The sequence below is a fragment of the Anser cygnoides genome, chromosome 7 (genome assembly GCF_040182565.1).
Source record: "Anser cygnoides isolate HZ-2024a breed goose chromosome 7, Taihu_goose_T2T_genome, whole genome shotgun sequence".
NCBI lineage: Eukaryota > Metazoa > Chordata > Aves > Anseriformes > Anatidae > Anser > Anser cygnoides.
Genome location: NC_089879.1, coordinates 3843466 through 3869735, shown reverse-complemented (window position 1 = coordinate 3869735; position 26270 = coordinate 3843466). Strand labels below are relative to the sequence as shown.

Below are 26270 nucleotides of genomic sequence, written 5' to 3'. Positions count from 1 at the left end.
AAATTGCAGAGAATTGGATTGATTTTTGTGACTGTGAGACGTATCAACTTGGGGGATTTTTATTTGTTTTTGGATCATCAGTTGCTGAAGCACAGGCTCTCGTACATATGTGGTTGGTTCTTCTGGAACTTTGTTGAAACACAAGGCTAATAACAGGGCTCATCCCTTTGGTGTCTAACAGCAAATACTTTAGAGCAACAATTAGTGTGTAATAATTTGAATTATTTCCTTTTTCCTTCTTCTGTGGCACAGGCAGGTTTTCAGAAGCTCTGTAGTCAAACTGCAGTTGTATCTACCTGCCACTTCTCGAAAAAGAACTTTTTTTTCCTGTGCTGCTGTCCCATTTATACAAAAAAAACTTGTTTTGGTGAAGACCAGAGGGGAATAGGCCTGGATGGAGTGGAGTAGGGGATGAGTGAAGTTTGGAGAAGCCTCTTCAAGAGGGGGGTTGACCTTGGCTCAAGAAGGTGGAAGCAATTGTAGGTTTTATTTCTTTATTTTTAATCAAAGAACATGGGAAGTGTAATGCACTGGGAAGAACGGGGGAGTTCCTGGTGTGTGCAGAGCATCTTGTCTACAGAACAGACAAGTTTCTAGTTCTTTGCTTCTTCTGCTAGACAGCAGGCATAAATAAGTTGGCGTTGTTTCCTTTGGTTATTTGAGTGTATCCTGACGTATCTGTCCTGCTTCTTCTTAGAACAAGGATAACAAAAGCTGGTACTTTTAAGACAAATGCTGGAGAACGCACAGAATTTACATCCGTCTTCAAGTCTTAGCTCAGAATTGAGCCAAAAACCCTTAGAAGAAATGAAGGCTGGGTACAGACTGGATACCAGGTGTGAAACCCCCGTGCAGGGGGCTGCAGGGCTGGGCCTGTGCCTGCCGTTAGTGTGAAGAGCGCTTCTTCCCGAAACCGGCACTTGTGAGCGAAGAGGCTGGAACTCCCCCTGCAACGCTACGAGCCAGTGTGCAGTGACATTTATGTGGGTTGTGCTTGCCGTCGTTTTGTCAGCGAATACTAAGGTTAGAAATCCCGTCTCTTGGTTCTTTGACTCGATTTAGCATCTATTCTTGAGTAGCTTTCAGTGAAACAGAAAGGTCTGAGTTACTGGGGAGCTTAGAGTTTTTGAGAAGCCTTTAAGTTTTGTTGGTGCTTCGCCAGCTTCTTTTCAAGATCTGGAACGTGAAAATTGTCACAGCCATGGTTTACATGACTCTGGAAAGAAAAATAAACTTGAGTGCTCTGTTTTGTTTTCAGTAGCTTAGAACTACTACCATGTAGTAGTCATTTAATGGCTTTGTGAAGTCACACCTACTTTTTTAGGTCCATTCATTTGAAAACCGTGATGCTTTTGGCCATGGTCAGTTGGGCATCTAGGGAGAAAAATGACTCACAGGTCTGATAAGTGCAGATAATTCTGAAAAAAAAAATAAATAAATTGGTGAAGGTGACTGTGGGTTTACGAGAGAATCTCTTGTGGTTAGAAGGACCGTAAGCGCGTTAGTGGTGACTTTTACTTCTTCCAGACTGCTGGGCTTTGGGCTTGAAAGTGTTTTTCATCTCCATTCTCCCTGTTATCCAAGGGGGGGTGAGCATCTGCGCAGGGAGCTGTGGCATCCCTTGCCTGCTGCTGCCTGGGCGCTCCCCTGGAGCAGCTTCCACCTGCAGGTCTGTGTCTTGCGTGGTGCCATGAGCTGGGGAGTATCGAGGGGCTCATTGTTGTGCCAGGCCTCCAGTTTTTATTTCAGACTGGTGGGGGAATCAAGGTTGGTTTTATAGGTGTCTCAGCAATGTCTGGCTGTCCTTTAGGTCTCTGCTGTCAGATGGGCCTGGGGGCTTTGGTTTTGGCTGCAGAGGCTTCCCCTTACCCTGTGCTCATCAAGAAGCGAACTTGTATCATGCTGAAGCACTGGGAAGGCCCGCTGGGCTGTTTACCTATTTTTGACCTCTGCAGCTTGGCAGGGATAAAAATAATTGTCACCTCGTGGGCTGTGAAGGATTTACTTCAGGAAGGTTGCTCAGTATTATCTCCGGCAGTGAGTTACTCCCACCCTTGCCCCCCACTCCCCGAAAGCAGGGGGCTTATTGCTTTGGGGCTGTGGCTCTGAAATTGTGCAGCAGCTGAGTATCTTGCTTGATTCGTTGGGTATGTGTTGTGAGCAAAATAAGGATTGCTAATGTTTATTTAAAAAGAAAAAAAGCAGATACTACTTGTACAGAAGGTCAAATGTTGTTATTGAAGTCCTTATGCGTGCTGTGATGTTAGAGCTCTTTTTGGTGTGTTTCTCTGACACCTTGCTGTCTAGCCAATATCTGAAGAAGAGCCGGATAGAACAGCGAGCATGGCTTGTATGTTTTTTTTTTGTGCTAGAACTTGAAGTCATAAAAACTAGCCCAGTTGCAAATGTGTGTACCAAAGACAGTCCCGAACTGTATGTGAAAGTGGCTTGCCATTAATTAGGAGGAAACTACACAATGGCTGATGTTGAGAGTGCGTTTCCTTCTTTCATTTGGAGGCAGATGGTTTTTCTCCGCCAAATGGTGAATGTCTGCATCTAGCCGTGATCTAATTTATGGTCAACCACGATTAGGGAGGTCCAGAGGATAATTACTAGAACTGAATGTCAGATGCACAAATTTTAATAGAATATTCCTCGGTTGCTGGCCAGGTTTAAGTGTCTTTAAGTTTTGATGTCTGACTCGCAACGTGTTTTTGTTCAGAGCGTGACATCTGGTTTTCCTCATCTTGTGCAGGGGTGGCTGAGATCTAAACAAAAAAATGAGCCTCATGTTTTAGGCATATAGTCTAAACACAGATAAACCATCTCTCGTATTTGACCCTGCTTTTTAGAAAGAAGCCTCTCGTTCAGCTTGTGTACTTTGTCTGATGCAAGCGTTGTAAAGCAACAGTTTTAAAGACTGCATTTTTATTACGGATATCTGTTGTATTTGTACGTCTTGAGTCCGTATTCAGCTGCTGCTGCCTGTTTGTGGTGATCAGATGCTTTAAATGTTGATGGCTGTATTTATGTGAGTTTTCTGTTGGAGCTCATTATTTTGAGTCTGCTTGCTTGGTTTTGATTAGTGTTACGGGGGAGATGCCATGTGTTATGTAACTGTTGAGCTGCTTACTCGTGTTTTACCAAATGGTATTGGTTTCTAAGTAAGAGTTGTATTTAGTCCCTCCTAGTGTGTGGCAACATCTCATTTAAACGGTTGTTAACTGAGATTTTAAAAAAAAAAGAAACCAGAAATGCACACGTGTAACCCCCCAAACCACCACCACCAAAACCAACCAAAGAAAAATGTAACTCTCCTGAAATGTGAGAGCGCTGAGTTGTGAGCCGCTGCTATTGTCTCTTGGAGCTTGTTTTCAGCAGCGAGTGCTTTCTTACTATCTAGTCACAAATTTAATAGAGGGATACGTACTTTGACCCTCTGGAGTTCAGTAACAAATACAATGGGAGCGTTTACTCTGCAAACCCTACAGCAGGGCTAACTGCAGAGCACAAAGTGCTTTGGGGGTAAACTTAAATAAAAAGGCAAGAGGAGTGAGCGCATAGCGTTGTCATGTGTCTGTTAGGGCTGGAATGGCGTTTCTGTGCCTGCGGAAGAGTCTGTGTATAGTTGGGCTTACATTTGAACCTAAAGTTCACTATCCACTTCTGTGTCTCTTAAGATGGGTAACTTCCCAGCTGTTCTCCTTCTTACTGCATTTGCAGAAGGAGGCATCATCGCACGTTAAATTCTCTTGGTTACAGGGAGTCAGGCTTTAAGGCTTATTTGAAATGGCAAGAGTTGGATGGGAAGTGTGAATAGAATGTTGAAAAGATGGAGCAAAGTTGGAATGATTTTTCTGAATATGGTAAATATCTAATAAAGTCGACTTGAGATGTTCTGCAATGAGATGTGAATCCATAACCGAACACTGCTTTCATGTTGATGTAGCTGTAAGCGAAGCCTGTCAGCATTTGCTTGGTGAACAGACTTAAATGTTTTTAGAAGTCACAGCTTCTCAGAATGTCTTTTGGTCAAGAGAGCTGCGTTTCTGTAGTGTTTGTTTGCGTAAGGTCACGTCGTCTGGATTTCAACTGCGTGCTTACAGGAGTAGATGAAAGGGGGTGAGGTTGAGGTCATAGCTCAGGTCTGCAGGTTAGAATATTTGTTGACAGCCTAGCCTATAAAAACCTGAAGAAGAATGAGTTCTAACATACTAAATTGTAAATAGTTATTCACTTATAACCCAAGCATTTTTTTCCCACCACTGATGTACGTTGTATTTGGCATCACTTACATGGCAAGGATTTGGTGGTGTTTAACAGAAGTGAGGTTTGTGCCCATTTTGACTCGCTGATGCCTCTGAAGACAGCAGTGTTCCTCCTCCTCCGGGAGCGACCGAATAGCTCCAGCACTGGGGGAGCCAGGGCTGTCCCTGTGTGCTCCCAAAGCAGTGCCGTGCTTCACGTCCGCGGTTGGCTTTGTGCTGGGGAGAGCCCAGGCCCTGCTGCCTGTTCCGTGGATGGCCAGCGCGTGTTCTCAGCAAGGTGCCTAGCCGGTCTGCCAAAAAACCCACCTCAGGGCAGAAAGCTTTCACTGCTCTCTTCCCAACGTGATGCAAGACTTCTTTTTTGTCCTTTGAGCTGATCTGTTTGGGACAACGTCCTTTCTTTTTTAAAGAGCTGCCCTAACAACCAGAACAAACTGTGCTTACTTGTTGAAGTCCTTGTTCAGAGCGTATCCAGCCTGATACAGAAAATGCTTCTGCATTTGTGACTTTGCAGTAATTCTTTTGTTCTTTGGTATAATATATAGTCATTGCCTTGATTGCTGAGCTTCCAGGTTCAATACCGATCTCATTTGGTTATCCCATTGACAAGGTCATTTTAAAAAAAAATATCTAATTTACAGGGACTACAATGGCACCTATTGTTTGTTCCGTTAAACTATAGAAGCTTAGTTAGGTTCAAAGGTTTTTTCTTTCTAATATAATGATCTGTTGAGCTTCAAGCTGAATGCTTGGGAAAACCGTCGTGCAAGAATAGCAAATAGTTGAAGGTGGTAGGGAAAAAAACAGGGCAGAAGTGTAAGTAGTGAGGTAAGAAAAGGAAGCGTCAATAAAATTCCACCTTAAAAATCAGCCAAGGCAAATTGCATGTGAACAATGGTTGTTGGTACTTTGAAATAACAATAAATTTCAAATTGGTTGTGTTCTTTCTGAAGTGTATGGACAGTGTGGTATTTCACAAGGCTTCTTGGACCCAGATAACAAAAGTCAACCTTTAAATAGAAAGCTAGGTAGAATGTCTTGTATGCAAGAAATAGTCAAGAAGCTTTTTAGTGATTTTTAGAAGTTTGAAAAAGAAACAAATTTCCTTCTTGATTGAAGCTTATTATGTACAGCTGTGTTTAATCCTCTAGACCTTCCCACTGGCTGCATTGTAAAAAAAAAAAAAAAAAAATTGGCAACTTTTTTTGTTTGAAGAGGCCCTGGTACAGGTTACTGTGGGCTTTGAGAAGATTCCCCTGCTGGAGCGCACAACGGAGCGGCAGTGTTTGTAAATGTCCTTCTGTAAGCAGCCCAGTCAGAACCATTGGGTCCTTTCCTCTTGTGAGCAGCTGGCTCAAAGTCATCGCGTTACCCCTAGGTGTGCTCTGCGGTTGTACACGACAAAGCCAGCCGCAGCTGTCGGAGTTCAGACTAAGACATTTTGTCATAACCATGTGTGATGATGGCCCAGATACTTGGCTTTAGCGTGTTTTCCCTCGACAGCTTTAACTGGAGATCTTATCTGTGTATAAATCAACTTCAGCTTTCTAGGAACTATGGCAATTTTTTTACAGGTAACTGAAAAAGAACTTGAGGCAGTGACGTAAAAGGGGGAGCATTTCCGTAAATGTGTCAGACTATGCGGAGTTAATCATAGGCAATTCCTCTGAAGGCTGTTTGTCCATCCTGTTAGCATGTATTTATGTATAAACTTCACAGCAGCATTATCCAGCTGTTAGTCAACAGCTACAGCTGTCAGAGTGAGGCTCTTTCTCAGCAGACCTGCATTTAAATGCCACGTTTCAGAGCACACGAAGAATACCGTCAGCGAAAGTGCCCTTTGATCTCTTGCTTAGACTTGCAGCCCTGCTTCTCCCCACTCCTTTTTGTGGTTGGATGTGTGGAAGGTGTTACATCTGCACTCGTACGCTGTTAATAGATTCTGCGTTTGATTAGAGGAGTGGTGTGCGTGTGTGTGAGTGTGGTTTTCCAAACAAGTTGCTTCACAGAGTTCTGAAACCAAAATAAACGCAGGTTTCCTTTTAGGAGCATAGCGGCAGCTCTGTTGGGCTGGGGTGCCCTCGGATGTCTCGCTGAAGGCGTGAGGTGCTATCTCCTTTTACCTGTAAGTACAGAGTGAAGCTAGCTGTCTTTGGAAGTCCTCACTCAGGAGCAAAATGAGCTCAGGTGGGAGCACTGATCTGTTGGTACAATTACACAGGGCATCTGCCAGCAGCGGTGGGCTCTGAGCACCCCAGCAAGGAGCCTGCGGTGCAGGCAGGGCTCACGGGGCGGGCCGGCTGGTTGGCAGGGGCTCTGTCGTCCTGTGGCATGGAGTCCTGCCTTGGTCCCTCTTTGAGCCAGAGGAGAATTAACTTCTGGATGCTATGAATAGTTGACTTATGTCATGGAGAATATAGGTCCGTCCTGCCTTAATCTGTTTTTTAAGCCTTGACATTTTTTTCCAGTTCCTGCATGCCAGTTTGTGTTTTCCCATACACCTAAAAACAAGAGCATTCTTGAAACAAAGCAAAATTTTCTGATTATTTTTTTAAAGTGACCTTTTCTGACTGGCCTTATTTAATGAAAAGGTAGTCTGTCACTGCTGATTTTTTTTTTGTCATTTGATTTAATAATAGTTTAATATTGTCCTCTTTAACGTACTGAGTTACTCTGGTAGTCTGTCCAGAGTGTATTTAGCACGCTTTCCACGTACCGATCAATTGGTACTTGCTCGGAGTTCTGCGCGTTTTAATTTCTTGCCTGCTCATGCTTTTTGGACATTGAGGCACGCACCTGTGCCTCTTGGTCACTGCTGCGCTCCTTCTCTGCCAGAGGAGGTGCTGCATGATTCAACTTCTCCTCTGTGCAGAATCCAAAACAACAAGCTTGCTTGAAGACAGAGTGGTGAAGAAGTAATTCTGAGAAAATGTGCCAGCGTTCGAACCGCGCGGTGCCTGCCGGCGGTCAGTAACAGCGGTAAATCCGATGGCTCTGGTGGTCTTGGCATGGGTCTGCCACCGGGGGTCATGCCTAGATGGAAAACCAAAAAACTGCTCTGTGGAAGTGCTGCGTTTTTCTTTTAACTGCTGTAGCGGGTATTGGCAGAGCTGTCAGAGAAATTGCATTGCTCCACTGAATGTTTTTGTCTTCCTACTTCATAATAACCGGAGGCCTTGTGTTTGGAGGTTGTGAGCTCATATCTCAGAAGTTTTGGCTTCTGTAACCCAGTGTATTGTGTTATTTAGTTTCATAAGCAACATCTCCGTATTTATTTAGAGCATTTTTGTGGCCAGCCCCTTGAGTATCAGTCTTTTTCTAGCCTTGATGTCAGCAAGATGCATGGTGTTTTGTCTTCTGTCCTAAATGCGGGTTGGGATTTGTTTGCAAGGGGAACTGCTGGGTTTAAGGCTGTACAAACTAGGGCTCGTGATGTTCCAGTCACAGCTTCATCATGTACTGTACACCAGTCTGACTTGAGATGGAAAGAAAAAACAACATACCAGCTTCAGGTTGTGTAGAAAGTGTTCCCAAACTTGCATTGGGTCTTGAACTACTTGAGCAGCAGCTTTCTGGCCTTCACAGCCCAGGCGAAACAGCTCTTTGCACGTGGGGTGGTGGCAGGTGCACCGGCAGCATGCTGCTTCATACTCGTTTCTGAAAACCACCTTCAACTGTCTTTAGAACTATAAAACGTTACTGTCTCAGAGCTTTGTTGCTTATACAGAGAATAAACTTATTTAAGAAACGTTAAAGTCATTAAAAAGTGTGTTTCACGAGTGGTGGTGGTGGTGGGGAAACCCTTGACCAAACGGAAAAGGTAAATTAAGTATGCTCATGTTTTGGAACTGCTTTGGCAAAGCCTTAGTTTCTTTTCTGGAATAGAGAAACATGCTTTTTTCCCCTACAAGTTTCTGAAAAGTCTTTAAAGAAAATGCCTTCAGTAGCATTGACTTCATGTTCTTGTTACGTGACTTTTACCCCTGTACAGATATGGGGACCCCGGTATGATCTTGTTCTTCCTTTTTCTACTTTTCTCCTCTTAGAGTGGGCATGAACTTTTCTGAGCAAGTCACGGAGGGGAAGCAGTAGGCAGCCGACCTGCCTTCGCAGCACATTCCGTAGCCTAACACAGTTTTATGACGTGTAGGTGGGAGGGGAGTGCTCTGCAGGCTGCTCAAACAAGTAATGGTAGAACCCAAGCTTTCTGGAAAAAGCTTTGTGGGTTCCTGGCTGCTCATCTGCCTTCCCGTGCCATAAATACGGATTGCTGTGGAAAGGCTCGGCCTGTCCTCTCTTCTCTCCTGGCCATGCGATAGCCCCTCGATCGTGCAGCCACCTGATCTGGTGCATACATCAGGGTCGAGCTGCTGGAAAAAACTGCTGCCTGCTGGGATCCATGGAAGGGAGACTGCGAGAATAATAGTTAGGGGGAAAGAGCACAGACATGCCTCTGTGACAGCCTGAGGCTGACAAATCAGGGTGGCCGTTTAACTGTGCCTCGGTGGGTCAGGGTGGTGGCGAAGGCATTGCAGTGAAGAATGGACTCGCTGGTAAAGCATCTCCTAATAGGAGAAAAGGTATAAACTGGGGCTTAGTCTGTCCAGATTTGGATTTGATCCTGTTGCATAACTGAAGGTTTTGTGGTACTAGATTCTGGGCGTTTTTATTAACCAAGAGAGTTTCAGTGTGGTGAACGTGAGAGCTGTCAGTCAATTGATATGACAAACTTGTTTTTTGAATAGTTCTGTGTGCGTCAAAATAGCATATAAAGGATGGCTGTATGTCAGGTAGCAATGCTGTAGTAAGAGGGGAGAGACCATACGATCTGCTTTTTTCTGCTTACCCTTTATCTGCCTGTCTTAGTCTTTACCCCCATTTGACCTCTATACCAACTGATGGTGACTGAGGCTTTTTTCCTCCCCATCCTCAGTTTTGTTTTCCACTGAGAGTGTTCAGGGATGTTTTGGGGTGACTTTGATGTTGTTTGCATTTAGTTCTTTAGCGGATCAACTGATTGCTCGTGTTCTTCTCAAACATTGATTTATTTTAGCCAGTCTGTATGTTAGTATTAGCAGGCCATGGCTGAGTTTAAACACGTAAATTGTGATCAGAATAGGTGTGGCATTTAATAATTAACTTTCTGGTTACTCAGGTCCAGTAGGAAACCCATAATGAGTCTGTTTTCATTTTGTTTACAGGAATAGTTACCTGCTTAGTGTCATCCTTCATATTTGGCAATCTGAGGAAAAGGTCTGAGCCAGCATGAAGACGGACTCTCCTCTTCAGTAGAGAAAAAGTGAGTTGAGATTGAAATCTGGACTGTAGAATGGGAGCACTGCGTTGACTTGTCAGCACACATAGCTTGAGCTTGCTCGTGGGCGTTACTTTAACCTCATAACACATCTGCTGTGAGTGGTGTCAAATCAAGGCCTAGTCTTGGTTAAGCACGTGTTTTTAAAAAAAAAAAGTCAAGTGTGCGCCTTTTACGTCGACTCCTACAGCTTGCTAATCCAAAAGAACTGCTTACTGGTATAACTGCCTACCCGATACAGCTCTTGCTTCCAGCCCTGTGATGACTGGCTGTACAGATTTTAGACTGTGTCCTCTTTCCAGTACTGCTGTATTCATATTGAGTTTTACTTCAGGAATTTAATGTGACCTGTTTCTGTAACCTCACTGGTCTCTGTTTCACTATTCTCCATGCTTAATATCTGTTTTCTGAATGTCTTTGTAAACCTCAGTCCAAACGTAAGAAATTCCTGAAATGCAGGACTGCATTTTCTTTCCCACAGTAGGAAATCCTGAATTCAGCATCTAAGTGGCTCGAGCATTAGTCATTTAGCTCAAGTCTTGTCCTTCTCACAGCATCCCACACCCACACAGTGTCCTAATACTATCAAGGAGATAAAGATTGTCGACTGGACCATCTTAACTTTTGTACTTTTCGGTGCAGTGCGCATCAAGTGGGTTACAATTAATTTATGAGACTTTTTTTTGAAACAGAGCTTGTATGCAATTACGTACTAACGATGTATTCTGATTATTTAGCTTTCTGCCTGACGCAGTTCATTTCAAGAAGTGCACGATGACAGAGCGTGGAATTAAATGGGCTTGTGAGTATTGTACGTACGAAAATTGGCCATCTGCAATCAAATGTACCATGTGTCGTGCTCAGAGGCCTAGTGGAACAATTATCACGGAAGATCCATTTAAAAGTGGTTCAAGTGATATTGGTCGAGACTGGGATCCTACAAGCACCGAAGGAGGGAGTAGTCCTTTGATATGTCCAGATTCTAGTGCAAGACCAAGGGTTAAATCATCTTACAGTATGGAAAGTGCAAATAAATGGTCGTGCCACATGTGCACGTACTTGAACTGGCCAAGAGCGATAAGATGTACTCAGTGCTTGTCTCAGCGTAGGACCAGGAGTCCCACGGAGTCCCCGCAGTCTTCAGGGTCTGGTTCAAGACCAGTTCCTTTTTCTGTTGACACGTGTGAGGAATATAATGACAGAAATAAACTGAACACAAGGGCTCAGCACTGGACTTGTTCTGTTTGTACATACGAAAACTGGGCGAAGGCCAGGAAATGCGTTGTGTGTGATCATCCCAGACCTAACAACATCGAAGCAATAGAACTGGCAGACACAGACGAGGCTTCTTCAATCATAAACGAGCAAGACAGAGCTCGGTGGAGGGGGAGCTGTAGTAGTGGGAATAGCCAAAGAAGATCTCCGCCTACAACCAAACGCGAATCCGACGTGAAAATGGACTTCCAAAGAATTGAATTGGCTGGAGCTGTTGGCAGCAAGGAAGAACTTGAAGTTGACTTCAAAAAACTAAAGCAAATAAAAAATAGAATGAAAAAGACTGACTGGCTGTTTCTAAATGCTTGCGTGGGTAAGTTGTTCGTTGCTACCTTATGCTGTTAGCGTAGCGGTTGGGTGTTTGGGGAGAGTGAGGATTTGAGAGTAAACTTGACATTTGGTTTTGAAACAGTTTTTTTTTTTTAATCCTTGTGTCTTAGTTTTTAAGAGTAAACCTGAACTAACACCTGCTAATCGGGGGTGCAGAGTTCATCCATAAACTGAACAGGGTTAGACATGTTTCGCGGCTATGCGTGGGTGGTTTTGTCCTCTTGTTGGAATAAATATCCTCATAACAAAATCCTGTTATTCTGCTGTGTAGTCCAAAAGTAGAGAGAGCTATAAAACCGATCTAGAGAACACTGTAGTACATATAGTATTGTATTTAAAAGGAAAAAAAGCCTTCGCTGGATATTCGAAATTACTCCTCTCTTTGCTATAGCGAGATACACTAGTAGAAGCAGCAGCTGCAGCTTGGGAGTATTTGTAAACAGTGTAGAGCTCACAACAGTACAAGATGCTCTGTCAGATGTTAAAAATAACACCAAAATATGTAGCTCCAAGAAACTGCATGTGTAATACTGACCTTGACAGTAATAATGTTGTGTTAATACAGATACTGTGGTGTAAATGTTTACAGGCTTTCTGAAAGTATTTTTGTAGGCAACTGCTTCAAAAAATTCAGATGCGATTTTGTTTTATGTTTTAGTGCTTTCCTAAGGAAATTCTGGGTAGTTCTCCCAGGGCTGTTAAAGATCAGAGACATGTGAGAGCAGGGTTTTCTCCAGTTATTGACCTTGTGAGTTAACTTTTGTGCTGTAACTTCCCGGAAGCAGCTACCTTTTGCCCTAGCATACACGCAGATTAAACACTTGAAATACACCACTATTTTTAGTGTAAAACACTTCATTTTAAACTGTAGCATTGCTAGGATGTCTCGTGCTGTTCCTCAGGGTTTCATGAAGTCATTTGATGGCATTTTGGTTTTTTGGTTGCATAAGTAGCTTCAGAGCCATTTCATTTGGGAGAATAGCTAGATTTCCTGGTACCTTAAGCTGCTTACATGCTAGCAGACATGCAGAGCCTTTTTCTTCTGAAATGAAGCAACTGAAATTCTGTATGACACTAAGTTACTAAATAGCTGAGATCAGTTGTTGGAGGTCATTCCTGTGGCTCCCAAGCATCTCTCTTGAATTCTAATGGCAATTGTATTACATGTTAGGGCTTTTTTCCTCTGCTTTTTCAGCAATGATTTTTTTTTTGATATTCCAGTGTTACTGAAAATATCCTGCCTTTTCAGACTTAATCAATGTGGACATGGTAGTAATCTTCTATTTAAGAATGTGAACTTATTTATATTTAAAGTTGCTTGTGCTTATAAGTTTGCACATGAAATTTAAAACTGTACAAATTCTGTAAGGCACTATGAGTTGGTTCTCCTCAAATGAACAAAGTTTGAAGGTATCTCAGAGGTGTCCTGATAACTTAATGAGAAAGCTGTGGCTCAAAGGGAGTTGTGTGTGCTGAATCTCACTACTGTTCTGTTAAGAGTTCATGGATTCCTTCCTGTAACTTACACTTACTATACTTTAAGTTATTAACAGCTTTAGTTGCCTTTTTTGTTATATAATGAATCCTTAATTCCAGTATTTCACTTTGCATGTCACAGATGTCATGTTTTTCCAAGTGGTGCTGGCAGCAGGAATTACCTTAGGAAGACCACTTAAAGCTTCACAGCATCTTCCGTGCCGAGCTCTCTGGATGCTTTGCAGAGCACATCTGCGTGGGAGGGGTGTAGCAGTTCAGTAATTCGAAGAGCAGCAAGCCTCGTTTGTGCTAGTTGTCTCGTTGTCTTAGCGTGACATGCTTAAAGCAACTTGAATCTTGATTGAACAATTTGGCCTGAAGCACATGTTCTTGCCATCAAAATCAACTGAGTTATTGTGGCTTAATAAGTTATCGTTTGCTAGCCAGCTGGAGAGCTCGTGTGAATCTTTAGCTGAGCTGAATGCTTGTCAGTTTTTAGACAAACACAGCTACAAGATGATAAAAAAAAGTTAATACTAAATGTCAGGTAAGCCTGTGGAAGTGGGTAGTGGAAGAGCTGGTATGTAGTCTCTCAGCGTAGCTCAGGTGATGAGCAGTGGCTTGTTAGGGTTCGGTACCTTCAGATGGCACCCATCACTTGTGCAGGGTCTACTTACTCCAAGTCTTTCTAATGTGGCAGAGATTAATCTTTATTTGTGACTTCAGGGAAAGCTACACTTGGTCCATCCAACAGTTTTGAACTGATCAGAGCAGCAAGAGTAGGAGCAATCCTTGGCAAGACAAGGCTACTACCATCAAGGCCTCTGTTTCGTTCACCTGTAGGCTGTACAGACCGGGAGGAGTGCTCCTCCTGTGTTTCAGCACAAGCAGTTTCCTTGGTGCAGGATGTTCCTTCCTAACCAGGCTTAGCAGCGTCACCTCTTTCATATTCTGCAAGTAAATGTAGCCGAATGTGTTGGTTTTGTTCCTGACTTGTTTTTATGCAGCAGTTGTTACATCCTTCAAATGATCCCTTTTCAAAAGGGTGAGGTTTTAGAGCTAGGATTCAGTGTGTTTTAGTTACCGAAATCAAAGCACCTAGCAAGTGGGGCTGTTGAGTGACATGACACCACTCTTTCATTTGTGTTGGCCTAACATGAGGCTAATGCAAAGACCAAGGTGACTCCATTCTTGGAGAGAAGAATTTTAAAAAAAAAAAAAAAGCTAATATATTTAAAATTACCCTCCAGTGTGTAAGCAGAGCAGTGCTGCTGTGGGGCCAGGTAGAGCTGGGTTAAGTGCCTGGTTAAAGGTGGCTCTGGGATAGAGTAGTACAAACGGAGGAGGATGGTCACAACCCCAGTACCTGTAGAGTTTGGGGTGTGGTGCTTCAGGGCTGGCCTCACAGTGGCACTGGCAGAGTGTGGTTGCTGCAGGGCACTTGTGGGGGTTCTCGGGGTGTGTGTTTAACTCCTGAGCTTGAACTGTAGCTCGCAGGTTAAGGGTAAGCTGTATTTCTTCTCCTTTTCCTTTCTCTTCTGGTCCTGCATATTAACAGCTGCAGGAGTGTGCTTTTCTTCTCAAGCTCAGGTCAGTAAGGTAGCTTCCATCGTGGGCCAGACTTTCTGCTGCAGATGGTGTCTTCAAAACCGACTAGGCATGCATTCCTCCTCTCTGTCTGAGAGAAACAACTAGGAGTATGTTTCCTAAACAAACTCCAAATATTTGGAGCAATCCGTAATGAATCTTGTTTTGCGGTGCGTCCTTAAAAGGACTGCTTGCTCATTCCTGATATTCCGACATATGCCTGCTTAGTTTTTCCTTTGTCAACTACTTTCTTATTTTTTTTCCTCTGTCGCTTTCTCATGTTTTCTGAAGCAGTGCCAGGTGTCTTACCCAAGCAAACGCCAGCCTAGTGGGGAAGGAGAGCAGCCCTGCGTAGATGTAGGGGGTGTTCACTGGGCAGCAGCCTGGTGCAGCTGGAGGGGAGGGAGCCTGCCTTCCTTCTGCAGGGCGTGGGGCTCCTCACCGGCAGCCGGAGCACCCCAGAGGGACCGATGTCCCAGGTTCCAGCTGGCACGGCCACCCAGGTGGTACTCCGAGCTGCTTCTTGCTGTCCTCCTTCCGTTTGCGTGCAGTACGCCTGGAAAGCAGTCCTGCTGATGAAAACAGCTTGCTAGGTTTGACTAAGGGCTGTTCTAGTGGGGGGTGGTTCTTTGGTTGCTGGTTAACAAACCCGGAGCAGTTTCCTCATCACCCAAACCCTGCTGTGGGCTGTCAGAGCTGTAATGAGGGAGTGGGAAGTGTACGGGTGGAAACGAGCACAGGAGGTGGGGAGAGGCTGGGCGTCGTGCCTTCCTAGTGTCACTTCAGGCTCTCCTGACGTGTCTGGGGGAAGCGAGGCGTGAGTCACTCACCGACAGGTGATTACCTGCACTGCTGGCCGTGGCTAAATACAGCAAACAGGGCCTGTTGAATGACCGAGGGAGAAGGCCCTGTGTGAGCTGTACGACCTGTCCTCCTTCCTTCCCCTGGTACCTCGTGACGCTGGGAAGCGTGATTCGGCAAACTCCTCGTCCGTGCCAGGTGGCAGTGATGTAATGTGGAGCTCTTGCCTGGATGAGGAACATCCTGGTGTGTTTTGTTCTGTATCGTACAACTGTGTTTGTGCTCGTGTGTGTTTGTGTGCACATTCCTGCTGTTGCTGTGTATCTTCCAGGCCATGGAAGACTTTGCGTTCCTTACTCCTTGGTAGAAAACCTGGACTCCTGAAGTAAATTTTTATTTCGGACTCCTGACTCCTTTTCTAAAGTCTTGGTGATGTTTTATGCTAAAAACAACTGAGTAATGACCAAGAATAGTTATTTGCCTTGGGAACAGCAATAATTAACTTTTAAAAATCATTCATATTTCTCTATCCTGCCTCTGTATAGGGTACAACTGTGGAAGCAAGTGATCGGCCATCAGTGCAGCTGGGGGTTGGAAACATCTGACAGATAGGAGAGGGCACAGGGAGCTCCTCCAGCAGTTCATGTGTGTTCTGCTCTGCCTCCTACTAACGTGTTGGGAGCATGCTGTGTGCACTCTGTGGGTGTAAGGGCTGTTCGCACGGAAAGAAGAACGCTATGCACTGGATGACCTCCAGTTTGAGGTACAGGCCTTCTTGGAAGCTGCTCATTCTTAAGTTGCTGCAAGTTGCAGAGCTTGAGAAACTGAGGAATGCAACATGCAGAGGGGATTCTGTCTCAAGCTATCGTTACCTAGAGGGTGATCTGCTGATGATCGTGTACCAGCACTAGGGAGGGTCTCAGGAGACCTCCCAGAGATGAAGCGTTTCCTTCTCCAGTCCAGCTCACATTGTTTACCATAGCATTGTCACCTCCTCGATTCAAGGAAATCTCTCATTTTTGGGTTGTTCTTTAGCTACTTTATCTGAACCCAAAGGCTTGCTCACACTTTTCCATTAACTTAGCAAAAAACGTTCTATTTGTGTAAGTAGGTGTGCTGGGGATATTCATTGTCTTCAGCTTGGTTTGTTTCATTTCAGCTTGATCCTGTTCAACCTCTTCAAAGATTGAGAGTGCCTGTGCTGTCGTGCATGCAAGCCTGCATGTCTGCCTCTGGATGAAGGGGGTGTTTTTACAGCTTTTGGGGGTCAGGAGCCTGCTGCAGTCGGTTGCTGTCTGACCCACGGTGTCTTGCTGCTCTGTGGTAGCTCTCCTGTGTCCGCAGCAGGTCAGCGGAGGTATTGTTGAGGAACCTGTAAGGAAATCAACAGCAGGTGTGGTCAAAGTGAGGGTTAATATTCTCTGTCCTTGCTTGCCTTTAGTCTCTCCCTGTGTATTTAAACCTGGGAGCTGTCGGAGGAGCTGGTGGCCCCTTGTCCTGACCCCACGTTCCAGTACTGCCCGGTTCTGTCCCCCTCAGCCTCCCAGCTGCACTGTGCAAAAATGGCAGAGCTGCATCGCAGTCAGTTTGAAAGAACTGGAGTAGTGCATTTGCAGGCTGTGCCAGCCTGCGTGCTCCAGAGGGAGTGAAGTAAATAAAGGCTGCTGTACGGTGTTTTCTTTGGGAACTTTACACCTGGTGGTTTAGAAATAGTAGAGACTGTGCAATTAAGGCAAATAGGATTTAGCTTTGTAGATAGCTTGTAAGCTGTTGTATATTTCCAAGTTTGCTTAGCTGCACTAAACCTTGTAAATATTTACATGTTCTAAAGAATAAATTTAATAGTATTGTAGCTGAAGTAGTTCTAGTTCTTGCAACTAGCCTAATTATGGGGTTATTAAATGTGAGCAAAGATAACATCTGGTATCTGATGAAGATGGTTGTAACGGTTGTAGCAGGAACAGTGCAGGAGCAGCCTTGTACAAATAGTTGTTAGTGGGTAACTTAATATTTTTTAAATTTGGAGATTAAGCAGGTTATTCAAAAAGATTATTGTCGTATGTGCACTGAGGTTGTGTATTGCAGGTCTGAGCAGTCTGTAAGAGCTTGGGCTTTACTAGTAGAAGAAAAAACACTGGCTCCCAGTGCTGTGAACGAAGACTGTAAGAAGAGGAAATGGCTGAGTTGTGTATGGGAACACAGCTGGACCCTTGTGACTTCTCTTGACTTGCGTGCAGCCCTTAATTCTGTCCTGTCACTGAGGGTGACAGGCTGTAGTCATGTGCTTTGCTTAATGCACAAACTTTTTTTGGTGATGAGGGAGGGGAGAGGGGACCTGATGGTCACAGAGCAGTGCCTGTGGCTTGCGGTGTCAAGCTGCCACTTCTGGAATGCGCTTTAAAGAAAAACTATCCTTGCTGTGGCTCAGGAGCGTACCCGGTGTTGTAAGGAGCCGTTTGCAGACGTGGAGCTCGTGTAAACAATCAGAGCTGTGCCCCAGCCAGAGCTCTGGCTGCCCGAGCACGCGGGATGCTATGTGAACAATCTCGAGGCAAATGCCACTCTTCCCTTGACATTTCCACAGCGCGAGGAATGCGGTGGGTGTCAGCGGGGAGCGATCCAACTGGCACGGGCTGTATCGGAACACGATTCAAAGGCTGCTTGTTTAGCTAATCAGGCACTTGTGTTTTATGAAACGTAGTGAATTATAGCACCAGTAAATACTTCTGTAGCATTGCTTGTAAATAGTGTTTTGTTAAGCTGCATTTAAATAGAGCAATGAATTGGAGGCTATCATCCATCCATCCGATGGAAATCAAAGCCCTAGGAATGTGCCTCCCCTTGTCAACAAAAACACGAAGAGCAGAATTCAAGAATTACAGACTGTCTTGAATTTTGCGTGTAGGCAGGTTTACCCCCCTCATTTTGTGGCAAGACTTGCATTTCCTGGTGCAGATTTCTGGCAGTTTGTTTCAGAAACCGCTGTCTCCCTGCTCAGCGTTGGCTGTAGCCTTGGATTGTGCTGGCTGGCACCTGATGGACTGTCAGCAGCTTACCCTGTTCTTCTGAAGAAGCTCTAATGGGGTAGATATTTGGGTAGGAAGGGCCGAAAGGGTTTGTGGTGACCACAGAAGAGGCTGTGCTGTAGTGATGCTCGGGGTGCTTCCCTCAGGGTGTTCTGGTGCAGACTAGCACCAGGCATTACAGCATGCAGCAGGTTTGCAAGAGCAAACTTCTTATAAGGAGACAGACTCGCAATGAGCTCTGTAGGGGGCGGAAAAATGTGCAAAACAAGCCCAGTATGGTTTGATTTTGTGTGCCTTGCTCATCTGTTGGGACTCCGTTACAGCAGAGCTAGGGCACACCTCGTGGTGCATCCAGAAGCAAGCTCGCCTGGATTTGTGGTAAAAGGGAGCTGCTGCCACTCTTTTTCTTTAGTCATTTGGCTGCTTGGGTTAAAGAATAGAGGATGACCAGATCTGGTGCTTGCACATCCCCTCTCTTCCACAGCTGTAACCGCTTGCTTGATGCATCATTTAGGGCACCTCCACTGTTATTTAATTCTCATAGTGTTGCCAACCCCATACTTAAAGCACACTTACAATCTCAGTTTTTATAATGAAGTCTTGAAAGCATATATGGCTTGCCCATTTTTTCACGTATGTATTCTCATTAGCTTAAATCCCACCAGTGAGGTTTAGAAATGTGCTCTTCAAATGAAAACTTACATAACAACCTCAGTAATTAATTCTAGGAGATGGAAGGAACTTCTTGGAATGCCAAGTATTGCAAGACTTGGGAATAAACTGCAAGAACTGGCAGTACCGCGTACAGCACATGTCACTGATTTAGGTCCTTGTTGCAGCTTGCAGCAAGTGCTTGAAGGCATTGCAAAACCTCACACGACTGCCTCCCAGCATCAGTTGCTGCTGAGGTTTGATGGTAGGAAGCTGCTGTAGCAGCTCTCTGGGGGGGGCTTAAAAAGAATAACGACAAATAGCTGGGCACTGTCTGAGGGCTGTAGTAGAGTGTGCTACGATGCAGCGTGTACTTGGCGGCCTGGTTCACTGGAACTGTTGGGAATTTTGGGGTCTGACCATCTGTCACCAAAAAGTCATTAGGGATCACATGGGATGTTTGATTCTTTTAATTTTGATGCCTTCAAAATATAAGGGTACAAAGTGATTGCTAATCTTTAGCAAGATGTTGTCCCTAAGTTAATGTAACAATACAAAGGGTGTCGTAAGGTAGCAGAGTATCTGCTCTTCTGTCAGGATTCTTCTTTCCCTGTGGTTTCTTGAGTGTTTGCTAACAGGTGATCTTGAGCCGAAGCTATGGTGTAATTAACCTTAAGAAAGAGTCATGAGAAACTGGATGACTTCGAGATCCATGTATACATACAGAGCTACAACGATGCTTCACAAGCAGCCTTGGTCCCACCTTAGCAGTTTCCCAAGTACGTGGTTATATGGAAGTAAAATGCTACAGTCGGCGTCCTTGGGGTGAATGCAGCAGGCACTGACACAACCGTACCTTTTCCCTTAGTATGCCTTAGTTCCACCCAGAAGTGGAAATGTAACGGGAGCACAGTTGTGTTGGTCATATATCCCAACTTGTGGTCCTCTAATGTTTTTTTTTTTAGTCTTGAAACTCTGAGCAGTGCATTGACCAGTGACAGGGCTTTTCATTGAAATGAAATAGGATTTCTGAGTGCTTGAGAAAGCGGTACGTGTTGTATGACTGAAACTTGCGGTTGCATTTGTTGCTTTTGACTACCCTTGAAATGAGTAATCTAACTTTCAGCTGTGGAGGCTTAATAAGTAGAGCTGATAACTTTGAAGAGAAATGTCTAGCAACTGATAATCCATTTTCATTCTGCTTTTTTTGTGAAAGCTTTTCAAGCTCTTTGTATTAATTTATAAATTGTTTAAATGATGAACTTTCTGGTCAACTGAAGAACCATTTCCCAAGTCCTGGACTAACCAGCAACACAGTGGTTAGTGTTCTTCTTCCCTGGTAGTAGGCACTTTTTTCTCTTTTCTTTTCCTTTTCTGTCTGGTGTTTGATTTCTTTTTTTAAATCCTGAGCAGGAGTGAGTGCCCTGATTGAAACTTCCCCCTTCCCTTTTGATGGATTTTTTGAGTCTTTGTAAAGTTGAGTGAAGGAAAGACTTGTTGCCTCTTCCAGTATCATGGGCTGTAGGTAAATACCGGCTCAACTGCTGACTAACAAACTGGCACAGAGGTATAGCTACAGAAGATGGGGGAGAGGGTTTTCTTGGTTTTGGGGTCTGTGTTCTTACTCTTCTGCTTGTGAGCTCCTGCAAATTGGGGTTCTTCTTAATGGTGAGTTAGTGTTCTGTTTGCTTCTCCGTTAAAGATGGCTTTAAGGTTCTGCTTCTTCAACTCGTGCTTCACAAGAGAACAACGTAATGCTATCTAAAATAAGATCTTAACTTCAAAATCCCTTCAAACTATACCTTCAAAAAAAGTCTTAGATTGGAGTCAATACTGTTAAAGACGATTCCACCACACCCTGTAGATGATGGATTCTGGTAATCGCAGCTAAGGAATGTGTTCAGCATGAATGGTCTTGATATGAACGTGGCACACAAGTTAGATTCCTGGGGACTGTAGAAGATACCAGGGCTCTTTCCTTATCTTGCTTTAGAAACTACAGCAACACAAAGTTGATGCAATGTGTGTTTGTGGGCATGGTTTCTCTTTAATTCTTTGAATTACTCTTTATATCATTACCCTCAAAGAGTAACTGAACGATAGCTGTGTAAGTTCAGTTATTAGCAGAGAGCGTGAGCTGAAATGTGTTCAGTATCCTCTTCCAACAATATTCTAAAATATACTCGGAAGAAGAAAAAGTCTTATTTCAAAAACCACATTAAGTGTTTGATTTCTTAGATCTGTTGGTTTGTTTTTAAGGTAAGTTAACAAGGGAAGATACAATACAGTAACCTCTGTACTATGAATGAATGACTGTCCTTCAATGCTGTTGATTAAATGAAACGACAGCAAGGATGTTCTGCTAGCTATTTCCTGGCACAAGGGTCCTTAGCACCTCTTGATAGCTGGCTTTTGATCTGCCATATCTTCCACCTATTTTGGGTAGTAGAAAGGGCCTAGAAGGCAAGGTAAGTTTAAGTACAGATACTTTTTTTTTCTTGTTTCCCTTTGAAAAAAAGTTCATTTGCAAGGTTCTTGATATTCAATTGATTTTCGTGTGTTCGGTCTGCATTAGACTATGTAGAGGTAAACTGTATTAAATAAGGGCTTGATCCAGAGCAGCCCGTTTGCTATCTACAACAAATTCATTTCCAATTGTTTACTCCCCCTTCAGGAGTTGTAGAAGGTGATTTAGCTGCTGTTGAAGCTTACAAGTCTTCAGGAGGGGATATTGCCCGCCAGCTTACCGCAGATGAAGTACGCCTGCTAAATCGTCCTTCTGCTTTTGACGTCGGGTACACGCTTGTACATCTAGCGATACGCTTCCAGAGACAAGATATGCTAGCGATCTTGCTTACGGAGGTGAGTTACTTGGGCTGCTGCATGGAGTGAATAGGAACTTTATGTAACCGTGCCTTTGTTTGCAGCCAGTGACATGTAACTCGATGTGCCAGCAGATAGACACTGACGTTGTTAGAGGATATGAACTGCTGCCTTGCGCCTTTTTTCTCTTGATCTTTCTCCCAAAGAAGCGAATTTACTTAAAAACTGTATGGATCTGGTGGTCTTGAGGACATTCAGCTTGCCTATTAAACTGTGCAGTCTTGGCACGTGTTCTGACCTCACCGGTGTGGAAGCTAGCTATTGTGTGGCTTCCTGTGCTTTGGGTGGGGGAGAGGAAATGCCCCGAAGGCAGAACACTGAGATCAATGGCAGCTTAATTTTTCTGAGTTCTCTTAATGAATAAGTCTACCTGACAATGAATTGCTCTTTTTTCTTCTCTGGATTCCTGGGAGCAAATACCTTGCTCTGCAAAATTACTCCATTTTTCCACTCTTCCCTGTTGCGTAGGCTAGTTGGTTCCTCTGACTTTTTGCTCTGGCACGTTCCATTTCCTTGTGTTTTTCTCTGGAGCACCTTACTTCTGGTGATCTTTGCCTATGGTCAGTCCCTCCCTCTTGGGAGGCCCATAGCTATTGCTACGTTTCTTGGTTTTCTTTGTTCTTAGACTTAGTTTCTCACCTGATCAAAGACAAAATTTTATTCTACTGTTGCCCCTCCTTTATTCTGCCTGCTGCTGCCTCCATGTTTTGATGCATAATGCAACTTTGAAGCACGTGTTCATGAGGAAAGCAGCCTGCCCCCAGAAGAAGTGCATGAGGATGATGGAATGTGTAGGGTTGAGTGAGTAAACAGAGCAGATGAAGCAAGACAAATGGACCTAGAGTCTTGACGGGTACATACTTACATGTGACTAATACCAGTACTTTTTGTGCAGCTCACATAGTTTTGTGTGGATAAAGTTGATTTGCTGAAAAACAAAAATGAACAGAAAATTCTGTAAGAGTATCAGTTGTTAGAAATACTTAAGAGTCTTTGAAAATGTCTAGCACTACTTGAGGCATAGTGATACCCTCCTTTGCTAGGGTATTAACTAGAGAAAATACCTTCTAAATATTTGTTTAAACATCCAGTGTCAATCCCGATGTCACTTGCCCTGTATCATTGTATGACTTCCTTTTGCCTCTGAGTAGAATCCAGATAAATGTAAGTGTCTTAACTTAATAACTTTTGGGAAGTTTCTCAGCAGGAAATTGTCTGTTGTGCTATGGTATTGTATTGTAATGCTAAATGTAGTTGGGGCTCACGTATACATTTTGAGGTATATTTATTATCTGTTGCTTTTATTTGCTTTCCTATTTCTACTGGAAGTGGTCATCTGTCAATTCATTTCTTTGATTTAAAGAGATTTTTAGCCAGTTTTATGTTACCAGCTGCATTCTAAATGAAACATCAATTCATTGAGAGTAACTGTGCATTTTATCTTTCAGAGTAGTCATTGCAGCACTTGCTTAAAAAAAAAATACTTTCCCCTGATGGAGATGACTCCAAGTCTTCATACCTAACTAGAAACAATACTGAGTGCAGTAACTGTTATGTTCCAGGTGTCACAGCATGCAGCAAAGTGCATTCCTGCCATGGTGTGTCCAGAGGTCACAGAACAAATTCGTCGCGAAATTGCTGCATCTCTTCATCAGCGGAAGGGAGACTTCGCTTGCTATTTTCTGACTGACCTTGTAACGTTTACGTTACCTGCAGGTAGCTATGAAATTCTTCTGCTGCTAGGTGGTTGGGTTTTTCTGGTTGGTTGATTTGTTTTTGTGATCTGGTTGAGAGTTGCTAGTTTCGGATGTGTATTTTGACTCTTTGTGGGTGGTGGTGTGTGTAGGTTTTATTTTTGTTTTTTAATAGTTGAGGTTAGATCTAGTGGTTGAAATTAGTAACACTCAGTGTTACTCAACAGTGTCACTCAACACCTTAGTAACACTCAGTTTTGCACTCTTCTACCTGTACTTTATTCTTGCGAAGTTGTTATTCTCTTCAAACATGAGGAAATAGAAGAAAAGTTGAGTCATGTAGGGAAAGGCTGTGTAAAGATGGGAGCTCAGATGTTTCTGGGCTCTCATAGGATTTTTCCCATAGCTATGTTAGTTTTCAGTCCTTTCCTATAATGCCCAGAGCTATTTTTTAGTTATGTACTGATTAGAGCAGTAACACTTTATGAATACTTTGAGGTACTCTGAGATCAAGAGAACGTTTTTCAACTGCTTGCTCATTAACAAACCAACCACTACCAACAAAAACTATCAGAAATATATATATATTTAATTTTCATTAGCTGTCTCCCTTTAATAGAAGTACTACCAGAGGTAAGAAATACATAGATGTAAATTCCACTGATCAGTAGATTCATCTGTCCTTTTTATAAAGCAGTAGCACTGTAAGAATTCTATTTGGAACCTCCTGTGGCTAGATGGTTGCAAGCCAGTGACTAAATGGTTGCAAGCCTACCTTATTTTTATACCCTTACCTTTTCCATACAATATACAGTCCCTTATGTGTATCCACGTGTGTGCACGGGTATATAATATGTATTTTACCCTGTAAAAACAAGTATTGGAGTTTTAGCAGGTGCAGTAGTGCTGATTGTTTGACCAGATACAGGAATCACAAAAGTTTCTCCCATTATGCAACTTCACCTTTCTTTAACGTAGATGTGTAACTGCAGGTTCTGTTTGTAAAGCTCTTGGACCAGTTGCTAGTACTGGCACTTCCTATGCCACAGCTCTGTAGTTTTCTCACTTTGTCTTCTAACCTGCAAGCTGTGGCCTGCAGACCATTGGGGTTATCTAAACTGTTTTGCTGATGCTTACATGAGATGACTGAAGGTTGGTTTCTGTACAAGACCAAGTCCCTTGGCAAGCAGCACCTGTCTGCTGGGTGAGACTGGAGGGGAAGACTTCCAGAAAGGTGGAAAACTGCTACTCTGAATTGAAGTGGTCCTAAATACAGGAGGGGTAAAAATGCTTTTTTCCACGTCAGTGTGGTTCTCTACTTCACTTTTGCCTTCAGAGAAATCTGTTCTTACTCTACATGTGCTGTGACGATCGCTTCTGCGTAAAAGGTGTGCTGGTCAGTCTGAGATCTGTATTTTAAAACAGTGTGCTCTGTGAAGGCTATGATCACAAATGACAGATCTGAAAGATAAGTTTTTACAAAAAGATGTTACAGAAGGTAGGGCAAAAGCTGTTACATAAATTCTCCTGAGCATCAACTGGCAACATTTCTCTTTTATGGTAACATTAAGTGATTTTTGTATTTTCTTTCAATTTTTCCAGATATTGAAGACTTACCGCCCACAGTCCAAGAAAAGTTATTTGATGAAGTACTTGATAGAGATGTGCAGAAAGGTAAACGTTCTTGAGAATGGCTAGAATTTCTCTCTGCTTGTCAGTAGAGAATACTCCTCTTCAATAAAATGTACATGTGTAAATGTGGCATTTGTTGCCTGAAGTTGTTTTCAATATAGATTTGATGCTTTCAAGTTAATCTCCACCCTGAAATTATTTTAACGCTTACATTCTATATAAGAGGCAGAGTGAGAATGGAGTCTTTGAGAATGGAGTCTTTAGAAATTGTTTCTAATGCATCTTTAGATTTCATTGTGTGTCCTTCTGTTAGCTTGTTTTTTTACCTTTACAGCTTCAAGTCACAAGCTCTTTAAAGAAAATTGAACAGTTTTCTTCTTTGGTAGTAATCCTGAAGCAATTGATGTGATGTTTCTTTAAGGCTAGCATATGTTTTTTTTTCTTTTTCCTGAGAGCACATAGCCCAGGGAAGTTCCTTTAGCTGCTGTAGTTCATCTGTATTTGTAGGATGAGGGAAAATTAGTTTTAATAGTGTAAATGGGTAAATTGGTGAGATTACGCTATTAATGTGCTGTTTGGATTCAGAGACTTCAAATGCAAAGGAGATTTTAAGACACTGTCATATTGCAGAGCTAGAAGAGGAGTCTCCCATCATTAACTGGTCGCTGGAACTGGGCACCCGCTTGGACAGCAGGTTATATGCACTTTGGAATCGGACTGCAGGGGACTGCCTGCTTGATTCAGTACTACAAGCTACTTGGGGCATTTACGACAAAGATTCAGTGCTGCGGAAAGCTCTTCACGACAGTTTACATGACTGCTCACATTGGTAAGTTTTTTTTATGCCAACTCGAGACAGCTTTCCACGTAGCACAGTAGCTGATTGTAGTATACCAACAGGAAAAAAAAGCAAATTTGTTCTGGGCTCTGTGGATCAAAGGTGTTGAGTCAGTGTGATTCATGTCGTAATCTAGTTCTAGCTTACTTTAAACGCACCGCTGGAAACTTGGGCATCCTGACGTCAGTGGTGGTTTGTGATCTTCAGCAAGTAGCATATAAAACAAAGTAAATATTTCACGCTGTGTGCTTGTCAGGAGTGCACTCGCAGCAGTTAGAACTGGAATTTCTGTATACTTCAGTGCAAATCATGTACATGCTGTGTCTCGCTGCTGTTGGCGGGCAGTTTGCGGAAGATTGTTAGAAGATAGCCTTTAATTCCTGTATGACGTTTTCAGTATTTTCCTTCCATCTGCTCACTTACAGCTTTATTCAGTGCTGCGCTTTTTGTTCCTATTCTGTCTGCTCAAATAATGGCAGTAAAGCACAGAGTGTT

General features: G+C 43.4%; 1 protein-coding gene across 3 annotated transcripts in view; it reads left to right on the top strand.

The window, feature by feature from the left end:
* ZRANB1 (zinc finger RANBP2-type containing 1) overlaps positions 1-26270 on the top strand; it is a 40685-nt gene that overhangs the window by 2317 nt on the left and 12098 nt on the right. The window contains exons 1-7 of one of the 3 annotated variants that reach the window (XM_067000346.1): positions 6370-6393; positions 9470-9567; positions 10320-11170; positions 21403-21590; positions 23174-23327; positions 24908-24979; positions 25568-25766. In XM_067000346.1, coding sequence (XP_066856447.1) covers positions 10357-11170; positions 21403-21590; positions 23174-23327; positions 24908-24979; positions 25568-25766 — 1427 coding nt within the window. In that variant the 5' untranslated portion in view covers positions 6370-6393; positions 9470-9567; positions 10320-10356. Of the gene's footprint in view, positions 1-6369; positions 6394-8452; positions 8849-9469; positions 9568-10319; positions 11171-21402; positions 21591-23173; positions 23328-24907; positions 24980-25567; positions 25767-26270 lie in introns of those variants that run through there. The other 2 variants (XM_013185809.3, XM_048059639.2) reach the window with 2 other exon arrangements.